Below are 19,084 nucleotides of genomic sequence, written 5' to 3' on the forward strand. Positions count from 1 at the left end.
GTCCTTGAATCTAGCGTGTGTGTGACTTTGAATCTTGACTTTGACATTCGTATTTATGACCTTGGTAAAATTAATTCAATTTTCCAAACATGAGTTTCTTTACCTATAAAATAAGGATAGTAATATACAGAAAGACTTTTACCAGGATTAAATGAGACAATATTTGCAAGTAGCTGTGCCTAGTATGAGTAATGAATATTCATAAAAATTAAAAAATTATTACTATTACTAATGACTACCAAAGAAAATAAGAATATGGTAACGAAAATAGAGCCTTACCTTTTCTGATAAATACTGTTCATATATTCCAACAGCAGCTGCTCTTAAAAGGCCTTTAGTTTGATTGGTTTGATGTTTTCCATCTTTCTGACGACTTAATAAAACTTCTAGTTGCTGCTGGGCTGTAACTCGGTATCCTTCCACTGTCATCCAAAAGAAGAGATGTGCTTGACCTCCAGTTTGCTGCATGTAATCTACCGAACAAAACCCATAACAACACAGATATTAATGTCAAACATTTTGGGTGCATGTAGCCACATGATAAGTTAACAAGAATTAAAGTTTCAAATACTCAAAATTCTACATTTTCAAACTGCTTAAGTAAATACTTGAGGTAAAGAATACTTACATCACAAATTGGTTAGGTTAATAAGACCGTAGTTACTTACGCAAAACACACAAATGGATGCACATTTTTTAAATCTCATTTTCCATGATAAAATTTCTAGAAGATAAAACTGCTATGGAAGGTTTCATCATAAAAAACTACATCAGTAACATTCAGCTTCTGTTCTCAGTAAAGATTAATTATAATACTAATATTTCTACAAATATTAAAAGTAAAGATTGGGATCTTCAACAAGCCATATATTTATGTTTTTGGTCATGAAAATGAAGAATCGAATCAGGGAGGTTTACTGAAAATGTCCTCCAGATAAAAGCAATTTTGATCCATGGCTTATCACTGAACAATGCAGAGGTTAGGTAAGGGGCACTGACTCACCATACAGTCAAAAATCCACTTATAACTCCTGACTCCCCAAAACCATAACTACTAATAATCTACTACTGACTGGAAATCTTACTAATTACATAAGTAGTTAATTAACACATATAACATTTTGTATGTACTGTATTCTTAAAGTAAGCTAGAGAAGATAGTGTTACTAAGAGAATAAGGAAAATACATTTGTTTTCCTATATTTATTGAATAAAATCCATGTATAAATAAATGAATCTGTGCAACTCAATTCCATGTTGTTCAAGGGTTAGCTATAATATTAATAAAATTAGTAAATTTTATATATATTAAAATGATATAAAAACAAATTCCTTCCCCTATTCGTGCATAAAATGAGACGTTATAAACAGTGTGTGTTGCTGATAAAGTGCACTTTCTCAAATATTTAAATTCATAGAATCTCCTAGAATTTAAATAAGCAATTTAACAAATGCACATTAAGTTATAATAAGCATTTCTTTCCTTCTAAACAAAATATATCTCAACCTCTATGATTTCCGAAAAAGGGACACTTCAGAGAAGAATGGAAAAAAGACATATTTAGCATGCTTAATATCAGGTATTTAAAGTGTAATAATATTTACAATTATTAAAAATTTTAAGGGGTATATTATTTTCATAAAATGGATTTACCTACCCATAAAAAATTGTAGTGCAACATTGTCCACAAGAATGCTGTCCAGGGGGACTGTGCAAAGTTTCCCAAAGTTTGCTGCCAGTTTCACAGTATTTATTTCCTACAAATAAAAGTAAATGTAGGTTAATATTTCATCTATTCACTCAGTAGGTAAAAGATCTTTGCATAAATATAAAAATATTAAACTAAAATGGAATAAAGTTTTTTCCTTCTCAGTCATGTGGGTTCCCAAGAGTCTTATATTTGAAGAGTTACTTAGTGAATATGCATTGAAAGTATGATAAGCATTCATTTCTTTCAATACAAAATAATTTTCTCTATCTACATATTCCAAATGAAAATGAACATTTTAGGAGCTAAAGGAGATGTCTGGAATGCTTACAATGTCCAAGAATAAGTAAATTCCAGCATTTTCAAGTAGAGACTGAATGAAGTCTATCCACTGAGAAAACAAAATATTCCAAAAAAGTAATTTTGCTTCTAACAGAGTAAAAACTCTACAGTCTTCTATAGAAAATATGTTTCTTCTCAGACTACCTAAGTAGTAAATTATATTTAGTTTTCAAATATAGCAAGGTAACTACATACAGATGAAAAAAAAAAACCAAAAGTTCAAAATTTAGAGCATCTACATCTCAAGCACTGTGCTATGTACATTATACATTACTTATTTATTCTACACAATAATCCCATTAGATAAATAACACCTACCCCACTTAACAGATAAAAGAAGCCTGAAATCAGATAGGCTGCCTATGATCACAGAGCTGGCAAGAATGACTTCATGTTTTCAAAACCTGCAGCCTCTCCCATAAAACCCATGATGTTTCTGTGAACTGTACTCACCAGTTTCTCTGTATTCTTAAATCCTTATCTCACAACCCTCTATTTAAAAAAGAAGATCAGAAGATTTTTCTGCAAGTTAGACAGGCCACCTTAATTAGGGGCAGATCCTAAATTAGATGTAGATAGTACATAAAGGAGAATGAAGAGAACTTGAGAAAAGGAAAAAACTTCCTCTCTAATTAGTATTTCCCTTCATATAAATACTGTATAATAATAGATAACTGAATTACAATGTCTGGTGTAAAGCAACCTAGCATAAGTACATGTTTTCTCCTATCTAAATCCTCTATCTTTGGGGAGTCCCTGGGTGGCTCAGTGTTCAGCGCCTGCCTTTGGCCCGGGGCGTGATCCTGGAGTCCCAGGATATAGTCCCATATTGAGCTCCCGGCATGGAGCCTGCTTCTCCCTCTGTCTGTGTCTCTGCCTCTCTCTATCATGAATAAATAAATAAAATCTTAAAAAAAATAAAAATAAAAATAAAAATAAATCATCTATCTTCAAACTTACAACTTCTTTCTCTTTCCCAAAAGCAGTTCTACAGATATGGAATGCACAAGACTATTCACTATAACTTTATTTGTAATAAAAAAGATAAAGGGCCTTCTAAGATTTCAATATGAGTAGTATGGTTAAAAAACTTCATCTCTGTGGAGATTCTGATTGTTCTTCCCAAGAAAAAATACTATTTGACCCGAGCTACTAAAAAGGTAAAGTTTGATATTCAAAATAGAATTGATGGGCTTCAAAAAAGATATCTAAATTTTCAAGGGATTTGCTATCAAAATGTGTCTGGACACTGGGGTGCCTGCCTAGATGGCTCAGTCAGTTGAGCATCCAGCTCTTGATTTCGGCTCAGGTCATATTCTCAGGGTCCTGGGATCAAGGCTTACTTTGGGCTCCATACCCAGCAGGGAGTCATCTTAAGGATTTGCTCTCTCTCGCTCTCTCTCTCTCTCGCCTTCTCTCTCTGTCCCTCTCCCAGTTCATGCAAACACTCTCACAAAATAAATACAAAATCTTTAAAAAAAAAAAAAAAAGTGTCTAAACAAACAGATTTTAAAAATAATGATGCTGAAAAATCACTCTAAGGCCTAGATAAGGTAAACTAATGAAAGAAACAATAAGCATAAGTAAAACTGTATCATTCAGCTATATTGAATGTACGTGGGTATATAATTTTAAAATACAGTTAACTAAAACAAAGACATACATACATGTACACTCAGGTATACAACAAACGTGGGCCTCAAGAAATGGGAGTTAATTAATCCAGCAACTAAACTCGAGATTTATAAAACTAAGTCTTCTATTCCTTAAGAAATTTCAATACATTGCAAAATTACAGCCCCAAAGAGTCATAATAAATTTCCAAACTAGAAAACCAGCCAAAAAAAAAAAAAAAATACTTGACTACACTAAAAACCAAGGTAGTAAAAAGTGCTCTTTTCTACTTTCAAGATCCAAATCTCTGATCTTCTTTAGGGTAAAACCTCTCCAAAGAGCTACCTATAACCACTGTTTCTAATTCATCTCTTCTCATTTTCTCCTGGAGGAGCTCCAATCAAGGGTATCTCTCCATTACTCCAAAATGTTATTATCAGATCACCAATATCCCCTAGTGGCAAATCTAATGTTCAATTCTAAGTCTTTATCTTACTCAACTTATTAGTAGCCTTTGACATGACATGACCTCTCACTTCTTTAAAAACTTTCTATACTTGGCTTCTAGAATACCACAGTCCCAGGTCTTCCTTCAATTTTACCAGCCACCTCCTCTGTTTCCTTTAAATCTTCCACTTTTCTTGAACTCAAGTAACTATACTGCCTCTGGACTAAGTCCTTGGATATCTCCCTACTTATACTCACTTTCTTAGGTAACTTCATCCAGTCTCTATACTTTAAATAAACATCTATTAATCCTGAATCCTTCAAAGTTTAGGTCTATCACCAATCTTCCCTTTGACTACAGTTTCACCAATTAGTAGGTCTCTATGATTGTCAAACAGGGATTGCAAACTAAAACATCTAAAATTCGATTCTATCTTCCAAACCTCTTTCCTGTATTATCCATTTTAGTAAATAGCAACACTATTCATGTAGCTGCTTAGGTCAAAAACTCTAGGAATGCTCCTTGAGTCCTTTTTTTTTTTCTTTCTCACTCATTTAATCTATTAGCAAATCTGTTAGTACTATATCCAGTCTCCAATTACTTCTCACAACCTCTGCAGATATATCTTATTGGCCTAAAGCAATAGTCTCCTGAATGATCCCTCGGTCTCCATTCTTGTCCCCCACCAACTCCACCCCAATCTAAACATCACAAAGAGCTCAGGTAATCATTTTAACTCATAAATCAGATAATGCCACTTGCTAGCACAAATCTCCAAGAGATTCCCATCACAATTAGAATTTTTTAAAAACCTTCTACGGTAGAAAAACCATATATGATCTAACCCTCACGATTCCTCTCCAATTTCATTCCTCCTATCATCCCTTCTCATTCATTCCAGACCAGCCATGCTGACTTACTCTAACTCACCAAGCACTTTATCTCAGTGCCTTTGCATATGCTTTTTACCTCTACCTAAAAAATTAATCTATAAAAAACAATTCTCAAGTCTCTCTCATTATTCTATCAGATTTCTCTTAGTTCAAATGTTACCAAATCACTTAGCATCTATCTAAAACATTCCTAGACATTCTGTATCTTTCTTCTTTGCTTTGGCATTTTTTTTATATTTTACTTGTTTTTAACATTTTTAACATATTATATATTGGTTTATTTTTTTATTCTGCAACTAAAATATAAGTTCTATGAAGAGAGTTAGGTCCATCTAATATGTTGCCCAATGTATAAAACTACGTAAGTGGTTAATTTTGAATAAAAAATTAAGAGATGAATAAATAAATCAATAAAAAAATCTTTAATTATTGCAGCATTTTTCAGGAAGTGTTTTAATCCCTTTACCTTTTTTTAACAAATACTTACAATATAGTGTATGAGAGAAATTTTTTCTACAAGGCCTTTTGTGCTACACTGGTTAATATCCCACTTCTTATAATTTGCTAGATATTTAAGTGAATATAGAGTATTTTTAACTAACCATTAATTTGAAAGTACTTTACTTACTTTGCCTGACTGCAACCGCTGTATTCTTGAGTCACATACTTTCTTTACAAATAATAAGCTATTTATTTGATTCTTGATAGTGTTGATATCTAAATACAAACAAATTAATTATGAGCTAGTGGTAATGTTATTTATGAAATACTTCAAACATGTACATATCATATTTAACATAATAACTAATGAACAGAGTAATTATTTAATAAAAGAAATAATATGGAATTTTATAGTGAATATATTTAATTAAAAATAAACCATTCCTATTATTTTTACTTTGGAGATAATTACACTATTAATAGCCTCACATTCAGAAAATTATATTTTCTTAGCTTTCATTCTTAGCACATGTCAACATAATAAGAAAGATTTAGATTTAGGTAAGGCGAAAATAACTAATAGCATAAAATGACATTTAGGTAAATTAAAGTTTTGGTCAAAGATACACTAATGATTAAATAAGTAAAACATTTCTGTACTTAAACAAATTACTCACCATCACCGACTGTATCTAGAGATCGAAGATACTGTAATTCTTCTGCTGCCTTATCTCTGACTGCTTCTAGCTCTCCAATATTATCACTCAACTTAATAATGTTCATAAAGGCCTCATAGTTGCAATTAGAATCACGGATCTGAAAACAAAGTTTAAAAAAAACAAGTGAGAGAGGGACTTGTTTAGTAAGGAAAAAAAGAATCTTTAGTGCCTACCATGTGCTGGGTAGACACAACCATATAGCAAGTGTTTATATCAGTGCTTTTAAGAAAATAAAATGAAAATCTCTGTACTTATGGTCCCAAAGAAAGATAGAGGAGTAGAAGATGAGATTAGTGGCAATGGAAGGCAAATCTGGTAGGGTACAGTACATGTTATAGCTTTCATTCTGAGTGGAATGAAAAGTTACTGGAGGGTTTTAAACAGAAGAGTGGCATTCTCCAACCTAAATTGAACAGAATCAATGTGATGACATAAATAATTGTGTTATTTTTTTTTCTCTATCCATGTGCTATTTAAGAATTGGAATGGAAGCTGACAGCTGAGCTGAATTTAACCAGAGTGTGGTTTCACCAAGTAAATAACAAAGACAAAAAGTACTTGAGGATATTACTAAGTGACTAACTACTATCACTGCCAAAAAAAAAAAAAATAAGTAAAGTAGTAAGGGAAGGTATGAAAGGTAGTAGACTTGGGATATTGTCCATTCTCTACAAGGAGTCACAGAACTGAGGACTGTTTCAGTCCAGAACTAGAGAAAAACTAGCTAATAAGCACAGGAAAAGATGCTCAATATCATTAATCATCAGGCATATTCAAGTTAACCACAACAAAATGGCAATGCCAAATGTTCATTAGAATGTGGAAAGATAAGAACTCTCAAATGGTGCTAGGGAAGTGCAAAATTAGGACAAAACTTTAGAAGACTACTCGGTAATTTCTGACACTTCATGTAAATTTTACTTCAATGGTAGGTTATTAAAGACCTGCTTTTTCTACGAATACATTAAGAAACAAACAGCTGTCCACTTATCTGCTCTAGTTGAAGATAACAATATGAGGTAATCTATTCCCACAGTAAGAGACAGGGCTTATCCTTAATTAGTTTGTATTTAAAAAATACACCATAAAAATATATAGGAAAAAATAATTCTTAATCCCAAGAATGAGAGATAAACATAACATTCGAGTGAAAAAGCATCCTTTTCTGTACCAAAAGTAAGACTATACAGAATTGTATTGTGATTAAATTTCCTATAAAACATCCATTTTTGTGTTATAAAAAATTTCTTAAATCATAATACTCATTTCATTACTGAAATGTTTTTAAATTTTATGTTTTCCTATTTCCTATAAAATTACTTTTTTATTATATAACCAATACTTCCAGAAGTGAAATACATAAACAAAAGAAAAATTAGTTAGATATTTTTAAAGATTATTTAGTTATTAGAGAGAGAGGGAGAGAGAGAGAGAGACAGCACAAGACAGGGAGAAGGGTAGGGGGAGAGGAAAAAGCAGACTCCCCACTGAACAGGAAAGCCAGATGCAGGGCTCAATCCCAGGACCCTGGGATCATGACCTAAGCCTAAGGCACATGCTTAACAGACTAAGCCACTAAAGCACCCCCAAAAGAGAAAAATTAAAACATTCACAATCCTGTCTTTCTATTAAGATTTCAAATAGTATATATACTATCCGAATTATATCATTAATAAAAATATAATTACTTAATTATTTTTAAAAAGCAGTAACTACACACATCACTTTGTTATCCTTTTCACATAAAAAATATATACATCTTTTTATATTCAAGATACACTACCATCATTCTTTTTAATGGTTGCATGTATTGTATTAATATGCCATAATCTATTACATTAATCCTCTATGCAGAATACTTAAATTGCTTTCAATTTTTTAGTTTTGCCTTTTTCTTTCTTTTTTTTTTTTTTAAAGATTTTATTTACTCATGAGAGATGCAGAGAGAGAGGCAGAGACATAGGCAGAGGGAGAAGCAGGCTCCCTGCATGGAGCCTGACGTAGGACTCGATCCTGGGACTCCAGGATCATGCCCTGAGCCAAAGGCAGAACCTCAACTGCTGAGCCACTGAGGCGTCCCAGTTTTGCCCTTAAATATAGATTATTTAACTCTTTATCACTTTAGAATAAACTTCATGAGTAGAACTCCTAACCAAATGATATGCATTTTAAAATTTTTTAATTAGGCAGATCTGCATATTTTAAAAATACAATTTGGTAGAGCCTAACAGGATGCTAAAAAAAAATGACAAATGAAAAGAAGAATCAAGTTATGTGACCTCCATAAAATGATTTAGGAATACAAAGCTAACAAAACAATTTCTGCCTACAGGTAACCCACAAACTGGTAGGAAAGACAAATATTGCTGCAGCAACAAAACAATGTCAAGTTTGATAATGGCTACTAGAAACAAAAAATAAAGTAATTCTTTCCTAAGAAAGCTAGACTAAGTTAATGGAAGACAACTGTGGAGAAGAAATTCCATTTTAAGAAAATGAATCAAGGATCTAGAAGTATATATCAAAGAATCCCCAGCAATCGCCCATTTACAACTCTTCCTTGACTGTAAATTTATTGAGGAAAAGCATATATATCACACACAAAAATAATTAGACCTAGTAAATTTAGTAATCAGTAACCCTTTGATATATTTAATGGATGAGAAAACTCTGACTTAAAGAAAAAAACTAGCAACTTATACACACATTAAGCAACTTAAACAAATCTAGAACACCCATCCTCTCATTCTCTGTACAGTGTTCCTTACACTATACTTTCCTCCACTATATGGTATAAAAATGTAAAGCACATGCTATTTAAGCAGTTCAGACCACAACCTGTGTTTAAAACCTAATAGCAGCTTTTAAAATTACTCATCATCTGTACACTCAGGCAGTAAAAGAATTGTTTTTAATTTAAATACTAACAACATCTAAATTGTAACAGAATTATCTTAACAACAAACTTCTTAAAAAGAATTTGGCTAGCTCATTCAACATATGAGCAAACAGAAATACTAGAAATACAAAGATTATCTTTAAACACATTTTTACCTAATTCTTTAATAAATTATTGCTTGATCATCCTGATCTCCAAATACTATTTCTGAATTTTAAAAGACTATTTTAAAAACAGAGTTGTAATTTTAGAAAGTACATACCATCCATATGATATATTGATTAATATAATCAGGATCACTGAGTTGATTTATTAATGGAAGAAGAATTCCTCGTGCAAGAATTTCCTGGACAAAAATTGTAAAAAACAAAAATAAATTTAACCTAATATACTTCTTAAATCATTAGCATCATGTAAATAATAACACAATGCTTTTACTTAAGAAAGGTATGATACATGTAAATTTGATAACCAACACAATCTCATAGAAAGATGAACTAATGCACGTCAGTTAAAATAAATGAAATGAAGCTACCTATATCAAACTGGATACACACAATGGCATGAAGAGTTGAGTGGAAAAAAGCAAAAGGGTATCTCTAGTATGTTAGCATTTATGTCAATTTTTAAAGGGAAAAAGTGGCACCATATGCATGTATGAATTCCTACGTCTATATTGAAAGTATAAAACTTTTCTTTTGTTTCATAATTATTTTCTTTTCTTCACATCCTTTTCTTTTTCCAGTAATCTCTATGCCCAATATGGGGATCAAACTCATGACCCCACGATCAAGAGCAGCATGCTCTACCAACTGAGCTAACCAGGCACCTCTTACTATTTTTTTTATTTTTATTAATCAATTTATTTTTTAAGTAATCTCTACATCTCAATGTGGGGTAGTTCTAATAACTTTCTGAAGTGTCTTTTGAGACATCTTATAGCCTCAAATTAGAAGGAATTGTTTTTTTCTTTCAAGATTAGTTTTAGTCTCCAACTTTGAAAAAATTATTTAATTTATATAATTCCTTCCTTCAAATGGTCTCGGGCCACATATGCTCATAATGTACTCTGTAAGGAGAAAATCCATAAACAAAACTATGTTTTTTGAAAGTTTCTTTACAAAATAAGAAAAAAACATGTGGGAAGAATTTTGAATGTGGTGCTTATTAGTCAGTCTGTGAAAATTACTTTGATCTTCTAATTTGCCTCATGAAAGGGTTTGGTTAGTCAAGATGTAATCATATGACTCAACAATTCCTATACGGGTTCTAAGTAGCCATTTCCATATAATTTCTACTTTAAGACAAGCACCAGTTGTCAAATATGAAGGCTAAAAAGTTACAAAGTCACTGAGGCCATGAATCTTTAAATAAAACATGGTAACAGAAAGCAGAGATGATTAAATAGCAATTATTGCAGACAAATGCTATGATTTGTACAATCCATATAAAGGAAAGAAGTAAGAACTCTTTAATCTGTTATTTAGTCTGAACAAAAACATCTTTTGGGTAAACTTGAATTACCAACAAAAGAACACTGATAAAGAATTATCAAGTTTAAAAAAAAAAAGAATTATCAAGTTTAAAGAGAAAAGCCTGATTTGTTGAATGCAGGACTCTATAATTATAGACAAATTCAACCAATAAAGAAATGAAATATTGGTCTAAAAGAGCAATCTACAGCAAAACATATTTGCTTTTTAAACAATCCTACTTGTTTTAAACTATAACCACATGTAACAAGGCAGATCTTCATTCATGTCTCCCAAGAGTCAGCTTACTCTTCAAGGAGCTGCAGTAGTTTATGTACACAAAGAGCAAGAAGGGCAAATAAGTCTCCTCTTATTAAAACTAATTCTCTGATTGGATATGTGCTATGTGCCAGGTACCATCATAACCATGAGGTAGATAGATAATGATGATATAGACATGGCCTGTGTCTTAATGGGCCTTACAGTACTAATGGAGGAAAGAAGCATCAAGTAAGTAAACACAAAAACCAAATTATAATTTTTAAATATGGTAAATGCTATGAGGGAAAAGAACTGTGTACTTACCTATAGCAATAGGAAATTATGAGGGGAATCTTAGAATGAGTGGTCAGGCGAGGCATCTCTTAGGAAGTGAGGTATGAGGGGTGAATACAATTTAGCCAAAAGAATAAGTGGAATCATTCTAAGCAGGAAAAAAGTTTGCAATGGCCCTATGGTGGGGAGAAAATGGCATTTGTGGAGAAACCAGTACAGGGGGAATACAGTGACTGCACGGTACAAAGGCTGGAGAGGTAAACAAAGCCACATCATGCATGGCCTTGCAAACCTCTGGAAGAACTCGAGATGTGAAATATTTGCTGGATGGTCATAGCATTTAATAGCATGAAGAAGGGACTAAAAGGCAACACAGGACATGGAAACAAGAATAAGATTTCCATTTGGACATTTAAAGTTTAAAAGGGCGGTGAGCCAATCGAATGGCAATTTCAGTGGGCAGCTGGTCAGAGGAGCCTGGAGCTCAGAAGGAAAGTCTGAACTAAAGATATAAATTTGAAGTCACTGGCACTTGCATGGTATTTAAAGCCACAGGAATAGGTGAGCAAGAAGAGGGCCCAGAACTAATTAAAAGTTGAATACAAGAGCAGTTAAAGCATATAAAAATGACTAAAAATGAGACCAAAGGAGGAAAAAAATCAGGACAGTGAGGACATGTAACCCAAGAAAAGACAAAATTTCAAGAAGGAAAAGATTGTCAGCCATGTGAACGTTGCTGAGACACTGCCCAGCAGTGGATGCCTAGCCTACTGGGTAGACAAAGATTCTGCTGCCAAATACAAAACCTTCCTTCAGTGGTAGATGTGAATTCATTGACAGACATGTATTTATTTACCAGCCTTGATAATGACTAGCCCAAATAATGGGTCTTAACAATACATATCTTAATGCAAATATCAGACATATCCCATCAAAATCAAGCATTTTCTACTCAATTCACAGTACCACTACCCTTCTTATATAAGTGTGCTGAACTTGACTTAGGTAGGTACCAAGAAATTGTGTACTATTGCTTAAATAATAACATATAAGCATCAAAGCACACCTTAGGAATTCGTATCTATTTTGCTGGATGGAAGACTAAGAAGATCCTAAGCATTCATTTTCATATAAATTAGAAACTTTGATTTTACCCATTCAACCAGCATTAGGGTTGTAGCTAAGTAGCATTTCTCAATCATTACCAGCAGTCAAAACAAAAATGTTATTCCTTTACATCTATATATAGAACTCTATTCCAATGTCTATATAGAAGGAATAATAAGTCCAAGAATACTGTTCTCATCCCCACTAACTCACTTTCTAATTGTAAGAAGCAGAATCTTAGCTGCCTAACTGCCTTTTTTTTAAAGTTTCTATCCAGAAGTGTTATTTTAATTAGACTTATTTCAGTATAGTTATAGGTAAAACTATATTCCAGTATGGGAAGAGGTAAAACTATATTAAGTAAAATTTAAAACATATCATTATTATAACCAAAATCCCAATACCTAACTCTAAATCAGGTAGTTCTCAAATATTGTCTAGGGACCTTTGGGGGATATAAGAAGTGCACAGTGATATTTTCAAAAAGGAACATGATGGTGTGATGGTATCAATCAACTAATGGAATGTGTGCTTGTATACTCTTGCCTTTCAAATTTTCTTAATTTTAATTTATAACACAGTAAATATTGATAAATAAAGCCCACATAAACAAAAGCTCTTTGAGGTCCTAAGTAACTTTTAAGAATTTAACAGGGTCTAGAAACCAAATATTTTGAGGATTACTATTCTAAGTTTCTTTATACCCATTTATTTGATATGAGTTTAAACTTACCCTGACAAAGTATCGCATGATCTTGTTCTGGAAATCTCCAGGAGGTAGCAATAAATATAATAAGACCTCACACAAATCCCTTAGGAATCCTAGAAATGAAAAAGGTAGCTATAATAACATTAGAAAATATCAAATCTCCACCTATTCGTGATTAAAAACACACTAAGGCAGAAATAAGTAGTTTCCTGTTTATATATAGCAGCTTATTATTTTAATAATTAGTACAAATCAGTATTCATTAAATTTTTTCATTCATTAAACTAATATATTTCATTCTGCTCAGCTTTACCTTTTGAATCGAGAAACTTCAATTATAAAAGTGTTTTCCCCAAAACAATTTTAGTTGTACCATGTATTCTACACTTCTACTACACAGTATCTTTGCATACTTAGAAGTTATTTGCATATTCTAAAGTATACCTGTCAAGAAAGAATCTCCATTATCTTGGTAGGTAATAACAAAAGAAAAAGAGTATGCTCTTCTATTTTACTAATACATGAGGGCTCGATTTATATCTCGATTTAGATATATCACTATATCTATTTCTTATACTTAGTTATTATTTCATGTCAGTGCTAATGAAATGGCAATTAAAAACTGAACTGCACAGTAATTATGAAAAGAAGAGGGCAGCCCTGGTGGCTCAGCAGTTTAGCGCCGCCTGCAGCCCAGGGCGTGATCCTGGAGACCCGGGATCGAGTCCCATGTCAGGCTCCCTGCATGGAGCCTGCTTCTCCCTCTGCCTGTGTCTCTGCCTCTCTCTCTCTGTGTGTCTCTCATGAATAAATAAATAAAATTAAAAAAAAAAAGAAGAAGAAGAAAAGGAGGCGAGAGGAAAAGAAAGGAAAACAAATAGTAGAGCACATTTTAAAAATCAAGGAAGACAATTTCCACAACTAGAAATACTTCTCTGTAGTTTTTCATATGCTAACACTTCCTGGGAATGTAATTATATAGCTGATCCTTTTCATCAAAAACGTGCCAAGTAGCAAAGACTCTTTCTGAGAGAATGCAAAACTAGGAAAACATAACCTCCTCAACTAAAGCTTATCCAGTCTAACCTCTCACAAAGAAAAGCCACGCCCATTCAACTCCATAAACTCTATTTAAAATCATTATACTCATTCTCTTAGAAAATATTTTAGGATATACAGGTATACTCTTGAAGAATTGACAAATTCAAAGAGAAAATAAATTACCATAGGTCATAAAAAGTAAATTTACAATGATAAAATATTTGTGCTTGCTATATTTTAAAAGAGAAGTAATCTTTAATCACCACCTTTTAATTTTAAAGATGACCTTTCAAGAAGAGAAAATCTGGAACAATACTTTTAAGAATTAAAAAATAAGGTGAATAGTGACACTGTCTATACCATGCTACCTATCCTGTAAGTATAATTTCACCCTTTACCCTTATTTTGTTCCCAGCTTTGCTAACTTGTCTCTAACCAATCTGAATAGTCACTGTTATCCAAAGAGTTAAATTGAAAAGAAAACCTTCTTCATCTTTGGGAGAAGTGCACACTAAATCACGGCAAACATCCTTCTCCATTTCAACTTCAACTTCAAAGAAGGTATCCACAAGATCTTCCGCTGTACCTGTACAAAGAAAAGAACAAAACATACAGAATGATAAAGAAAGACAGATTTTAAAGTCCTAATTTTCAAAGGGAATAAAGATATTACCTTTTGCTTGTTCATCTTTCTCTGTTATCTTCTGTTGAGCCTTTCTGAATACTCGTAGGTGTGTGCCAAAATCATCTACAATGCGTGTAGTAAAGTAAGGTTGCCAGTCTATTTCTTTTGACCTTATAAAAAACACATTACATAAAAGCATTATACAAATGCTTTTTAATCAAAGAGTATAAATTCATTTTAATGACTCCTAAATAACATGATTATCAGAGACTGAATTTATTCATACTGAGATTTTGTTTACTTAATTACTCTCACATCTTAGCCCTTCCCTTTCACATAACCCAAGGTATACCAAATCTAGTTGACAAAGTAGCTGAACGATATTATTTGAAGTATTTCATGTGCCTAAGGCTTATTATCTAAGTGCTTAAAATATATAGAAAAAAATGTTTCCAGTTAAACCTAAAATGAGTCTGACAACAGGTATATTGGGTAATTTCTCACCTCAGAGTATACATTAGGGATTCAGAATGTTTTTGCTTGCTTTTATTTTATTTTTTAAGATTTTTATTATTTATTTATTCATGAGAGACAAAGAGAGAGAGGCAAAGACACAGGCAGAGGGAGAAGCAGGCTCCATGCAGGGAGCCCTGAGACTCCAGGATCACGCCCTGGGCCAAAGGCAGGGGCCAAACCATTGAGCCATCCAGGGATCCCGTTTTTGCTTGTTTTTAAAAGAGCATTTGAGACATTTCTTGGTTCCTTCTGAGCCCTTTCTGAATTCTCTATATTCTTCTCTTTAGTTATGTAGCCCAAGTTCTGAACAAAATATCTTTGGTATGAGTCTAAGTGGTTTCTGTTTGCAGATACTACAATTTAAAAACTTAACCACTCAAAATAATTATAGTCACACAGAAATGGCTTAAAGTATGATACATACTACCCATGAAAAAAGTGATTACTAATTTTATTAAGTTACCTATTATTCTATCTTAAAAGGAACAAATCTCAAGAAACACTGCTAATTTAGTACATCAGTGAAACAGATAACAAAGAAAACAGATAAGCCAAAAAGAGTTTACACTTCTCCTTGGACTAAGTGATATTTTTTTTTTTTTAACTTATGATAGTCACAGAGAGAGAGAGAGAGGCAGAGACACAGGCGGAGGGAGAAGCAGGCTCCATGCACCGGGAGTCCTATGTGGGATTCTATCCCGGGTCTCCAGGATCGCACCCTGGGCCAAAGGCAGGCGCCAAACCGCTGCGCCACCCAGGGATCCCCTAAGTGATATTTTTAAATAAATGTTTTTTTCAGTTCAATTTTCCTTAAATTAGCACCCAAATTAATTTGCCTTTTTAGGAACATACCAAATAGATAAGAGAATCTATTCATGAAGATGCTGGCCAATAGAAAAGCAAAGAAAAAACATACTATAATTTGCTATGTTATTTACCCAAACATACATAATAAAAAAGCTAGTGAATGAATTAACTTGATTATTGTCACATTTTGAGAGAAAACTTGAAGTTGATGATGGCATCGAGGAACATAACAGATACCTGTTTTCAAATAAAAACACGTTATTTACACTCAATATTTTTATATGCATTTTTTGTTACATATGTGGGAATAAACAGTAAATTATTAAGTACATGAACACAAAAACAAATTAATATTAAAAAGGGAACCTGCAGTCAGGGATCTGAGGAGTTAACATTACTTAGATTACTATAAGTGCTATAGTATATAAGCATATACTAACTTTGGTAATCATACTCAGCCTCAACAAAAAACCGAAAATAAAAAATCTAGCAGTCTCTAGAGTATTCTATTAAAAAAAAAATCACAATTTGTATATATATCTTTCAAAACTCTTTACATGAATTATTTGTACAAAATCATCCACATCTAAAAATTTTACAACAGAATTCAGTTACTCATATAATTCATTCATTACTAATTCATTACTATAATTCATTACTATATACCAAGTGAATAATACTAATTTATTACTCATTTTATCCATAAAAGGGTCATTCTAACAAATTTAGAAGAAAGCTGAATAAATATTTTTTCAAACTACATCTGTTTTGCTTTGTAGTATAATGCTGTTTACATAATTTACTGAAATTTTCAAACAAAATAAAATTTACTAATTTTAGAAGGCATTTTAAACCCATCTCAACTCATTAGAGAAGATATAACATTGAAAATAAGTGAAGGGCAGTCCTCGTGGCACAGCGGCTTAGTGCCACCTGCAGCCTGGGGTGTAATCCTGGAGACCCGGGATCAAGTCCCACTTCAGGCTCCCTGCAAGGAGCCTGCTTCTCCCTCTGCCTGTGTCTCCGACTCTCTCTCTCTCTCTCTCTCTCTCTCTCTCTCTCTCAATAAATAAATAAATAAATAAATAAATAAATAAATAAATAAAATCTTAAAAAAAAAATAAGTGAAAATAAACAAGCAATGCAAATACATAAAATTCATTTTAAATTTAAAATAGGGATTTCTACTTTCAATATATAAGTATGTTGAGGGTGGAGAAAACCAGTAACAACAGTATTCTGTATCTCCACTCAAGATCATTATTTTCCCTTTGCTTGACTCACTTCCACTGAATATGTGCTAATTTAAGTCTTAAAGGAACTTTTCTAGGTTAGGAAGATAAAAATAGATAAAAATAGTAGTACATCGCTTCCCTTTGTAAACTAGGAAAACATCTACTAACAATTTCTAGTAGTGTTTGTCTTAACAAAATTTGAAAATATTCTGATGACAGTGAAGTACTTCCTAAAATTAGAGGATTATGATAAATATCTAGTAAGTGAACCATGAATATAAAAATCAATTAAAGAATCAATTTACAGCCACACTTTCTTCTATTTATCCACATGTAGCTTTCTATTAGAGCTCTTAGTATCAATTATTCTTGAATTATGCCTATAGTCGTCCACACTCTTTTTCTTTTAAGGTTTATTTATTTTAGAGAGAGAAAGAGCACATATCCTAGCACAAGAGTGGGGGGAGGCAAAGGGAGAGGGAGAAAGAGAATCCCAACCAACCTCCACACCAACCACAGAGCAAATCAAGAGTTGGATGTTAACTGACTAAGCCAACCAGGCAGCCTTATTGTCAAGGCTCTTTTTCACTTTGTTTAAAGTATTATTCCCCCGCATGATTCCTACTCTAATAAAAAAAAAAAAAAAAACAATACATCCTATTACCTATACCTTCATTTTATTACTACTGTAAACTTTCCTTTCCTCAACTTAAATACAGGAGAGCATTATTTCCTATATGACCAAGAGAGTAATATATTCTAACCCTACCTTGAAAATCTAATATTTATAGCAGACCCCTGAAGCTTACGTATCTTGACAGAATTGCAAGAATTATGAAAGTTTACTAGGAATGCAAACAAGTAATGAAGTTCCATTAAAGTACAAGAGCAAAAACCAAACTATAAAGTATATCTCTCTGAGTATGCATTTTCATGCCTTTATCTCTATCCCTAATGCCAGCATTCTATTTCTAGCCTTTTATTTTACTTTATTAATTTTTTTACTGGAGTTCAATTTGCCAACATATAACACCCAGTGCTCATCCCGCCAAGTGCCCCCCTCAGTGCCCATCACCCAGTCACCCCAACGCCCCGCCCACCTCCCTTTCCACTACCCCTTGTTCGTTTCTGAGTTAGGTGTCTCTCGTGTTTTGTCACCCTCACTGATATTTTCACTTATTTTCTCTCCTTTCCCTTTCATTAATTTTTATATTCCCAAAATGAATGAGACCATATAATGTTTGTCCTTCTCTGTTTTCTTATTTCACTCAGCATAATACCCTCCAGTTCCATCCACGTCGAAGCAAATGGTGGGTATTTGTCATTTCTAATGGCTGAGTAATATTCCATTGTATACATAGACCACATCTTCTTTATCCATTCATCTTTTGATTCTAGCCTTTTATTTTAGATGGTCTCCCACATCTACCTTTCTCTCCCCTCCATTCTGTTTTCCACAGAGCAGCCAGAGTGATCGTTTCAAAAATACAAATAGGATAGTACAAAATAAGAGATTCAAAAACCCTTCAAGAAGTCCCTTTCGATCTAAGGGCTAAGCATGAATACTTTCTCTAAGACCTTGCATACCCAGGACAACCATGCTTACTTCCTCATCACCATCTGTTCTACCCTCTTCCTTCCTTTCTGTTCTGCTGACTCACAGGCTTTCTTTCCATTTCTCACATATGCCCCTTATCTCAGAGCCTCTGGACAAGCTAATCCCTCTGCCAAGTTTGCTCACCCTTGCCCACTTTTCACACATTTCCCTTCTCTCCCCCACATTCACTTAACAATTCCCACTTACTTTAGAGTTTACCTAAAACGTCTATTCCAGATGGCAGCCTTCATTGCCCCTTATCCCTCTCTCTCTCTGCCATATGCTTTCAGACTAGGTATGGATCTCCAGTTATATACTCTCACAGTACCAATTTTTTTCACTTTTTAGAGCACTT

General features: G+C 33.1%; 1 protein-coding gene across 9 annotated transcripts in view; it reads right to left on the minus strand.

Annotated features, from left to right (window-relative positions):
• Nucleotides 1-19,084, minus strand: part of SNX13 (sorting nexin 13) — a 116,909-nt gene that overhangs the window by 40,700 nt on the left and 57,125 nt on the right. For all 9 annotated transcript variants that reach the window (XM_055314527.1, XM_055314526.1, XM_055314529.1 and 6 more), the window contains 8 exons: nt 14,623-14,744; nt 14,434-14,535; nt 12,933-13,021; nt 9,328-9,411; nt 6,125-6,263; nt 5,635-5,723; nt 1,659-1,758; nt 280-473 (listed from right to left, as the gene is read on the minus strand). In XM_055314527.1, the coding sequence (XP_055170502.1) occupies nt 280-473; nt 1,659-1,758; nt 5,635-5,723; nt 6,125-6,263; nt 9,328-9,411; nt 12,933-13,021; nt 14,434-14,535; nt 14,623-14,744 (919 nt within the window). The remainder of the gene's footprint in view (nt 1-279; nt 474-1,658; nt 1,759-5,634; nt 5,724-6,124; nt 6,264-9,327; nt 9,412-12,932; nt 13,022-14,433; nt 14,536-14,622; nt 14,745-19,084) is intronic.

Source organism: Nyctereutes procyonoides, unplaced genomic scaffold, assembly GCF_905146905.1.
Source record: "Nyctereutes procyonoides isolate TBG_1078 unplaced genomic scaffold, NYPRO_anot_genome, whole genome shotgun sequence".
Taxonomy (NCBI): domain Eukaryota; kingdom Metazoa; phylum Chordata; class Mammalia; order Carnivora; family Canidae; genus Nyctereutes; species Nyctereutes procyonoides.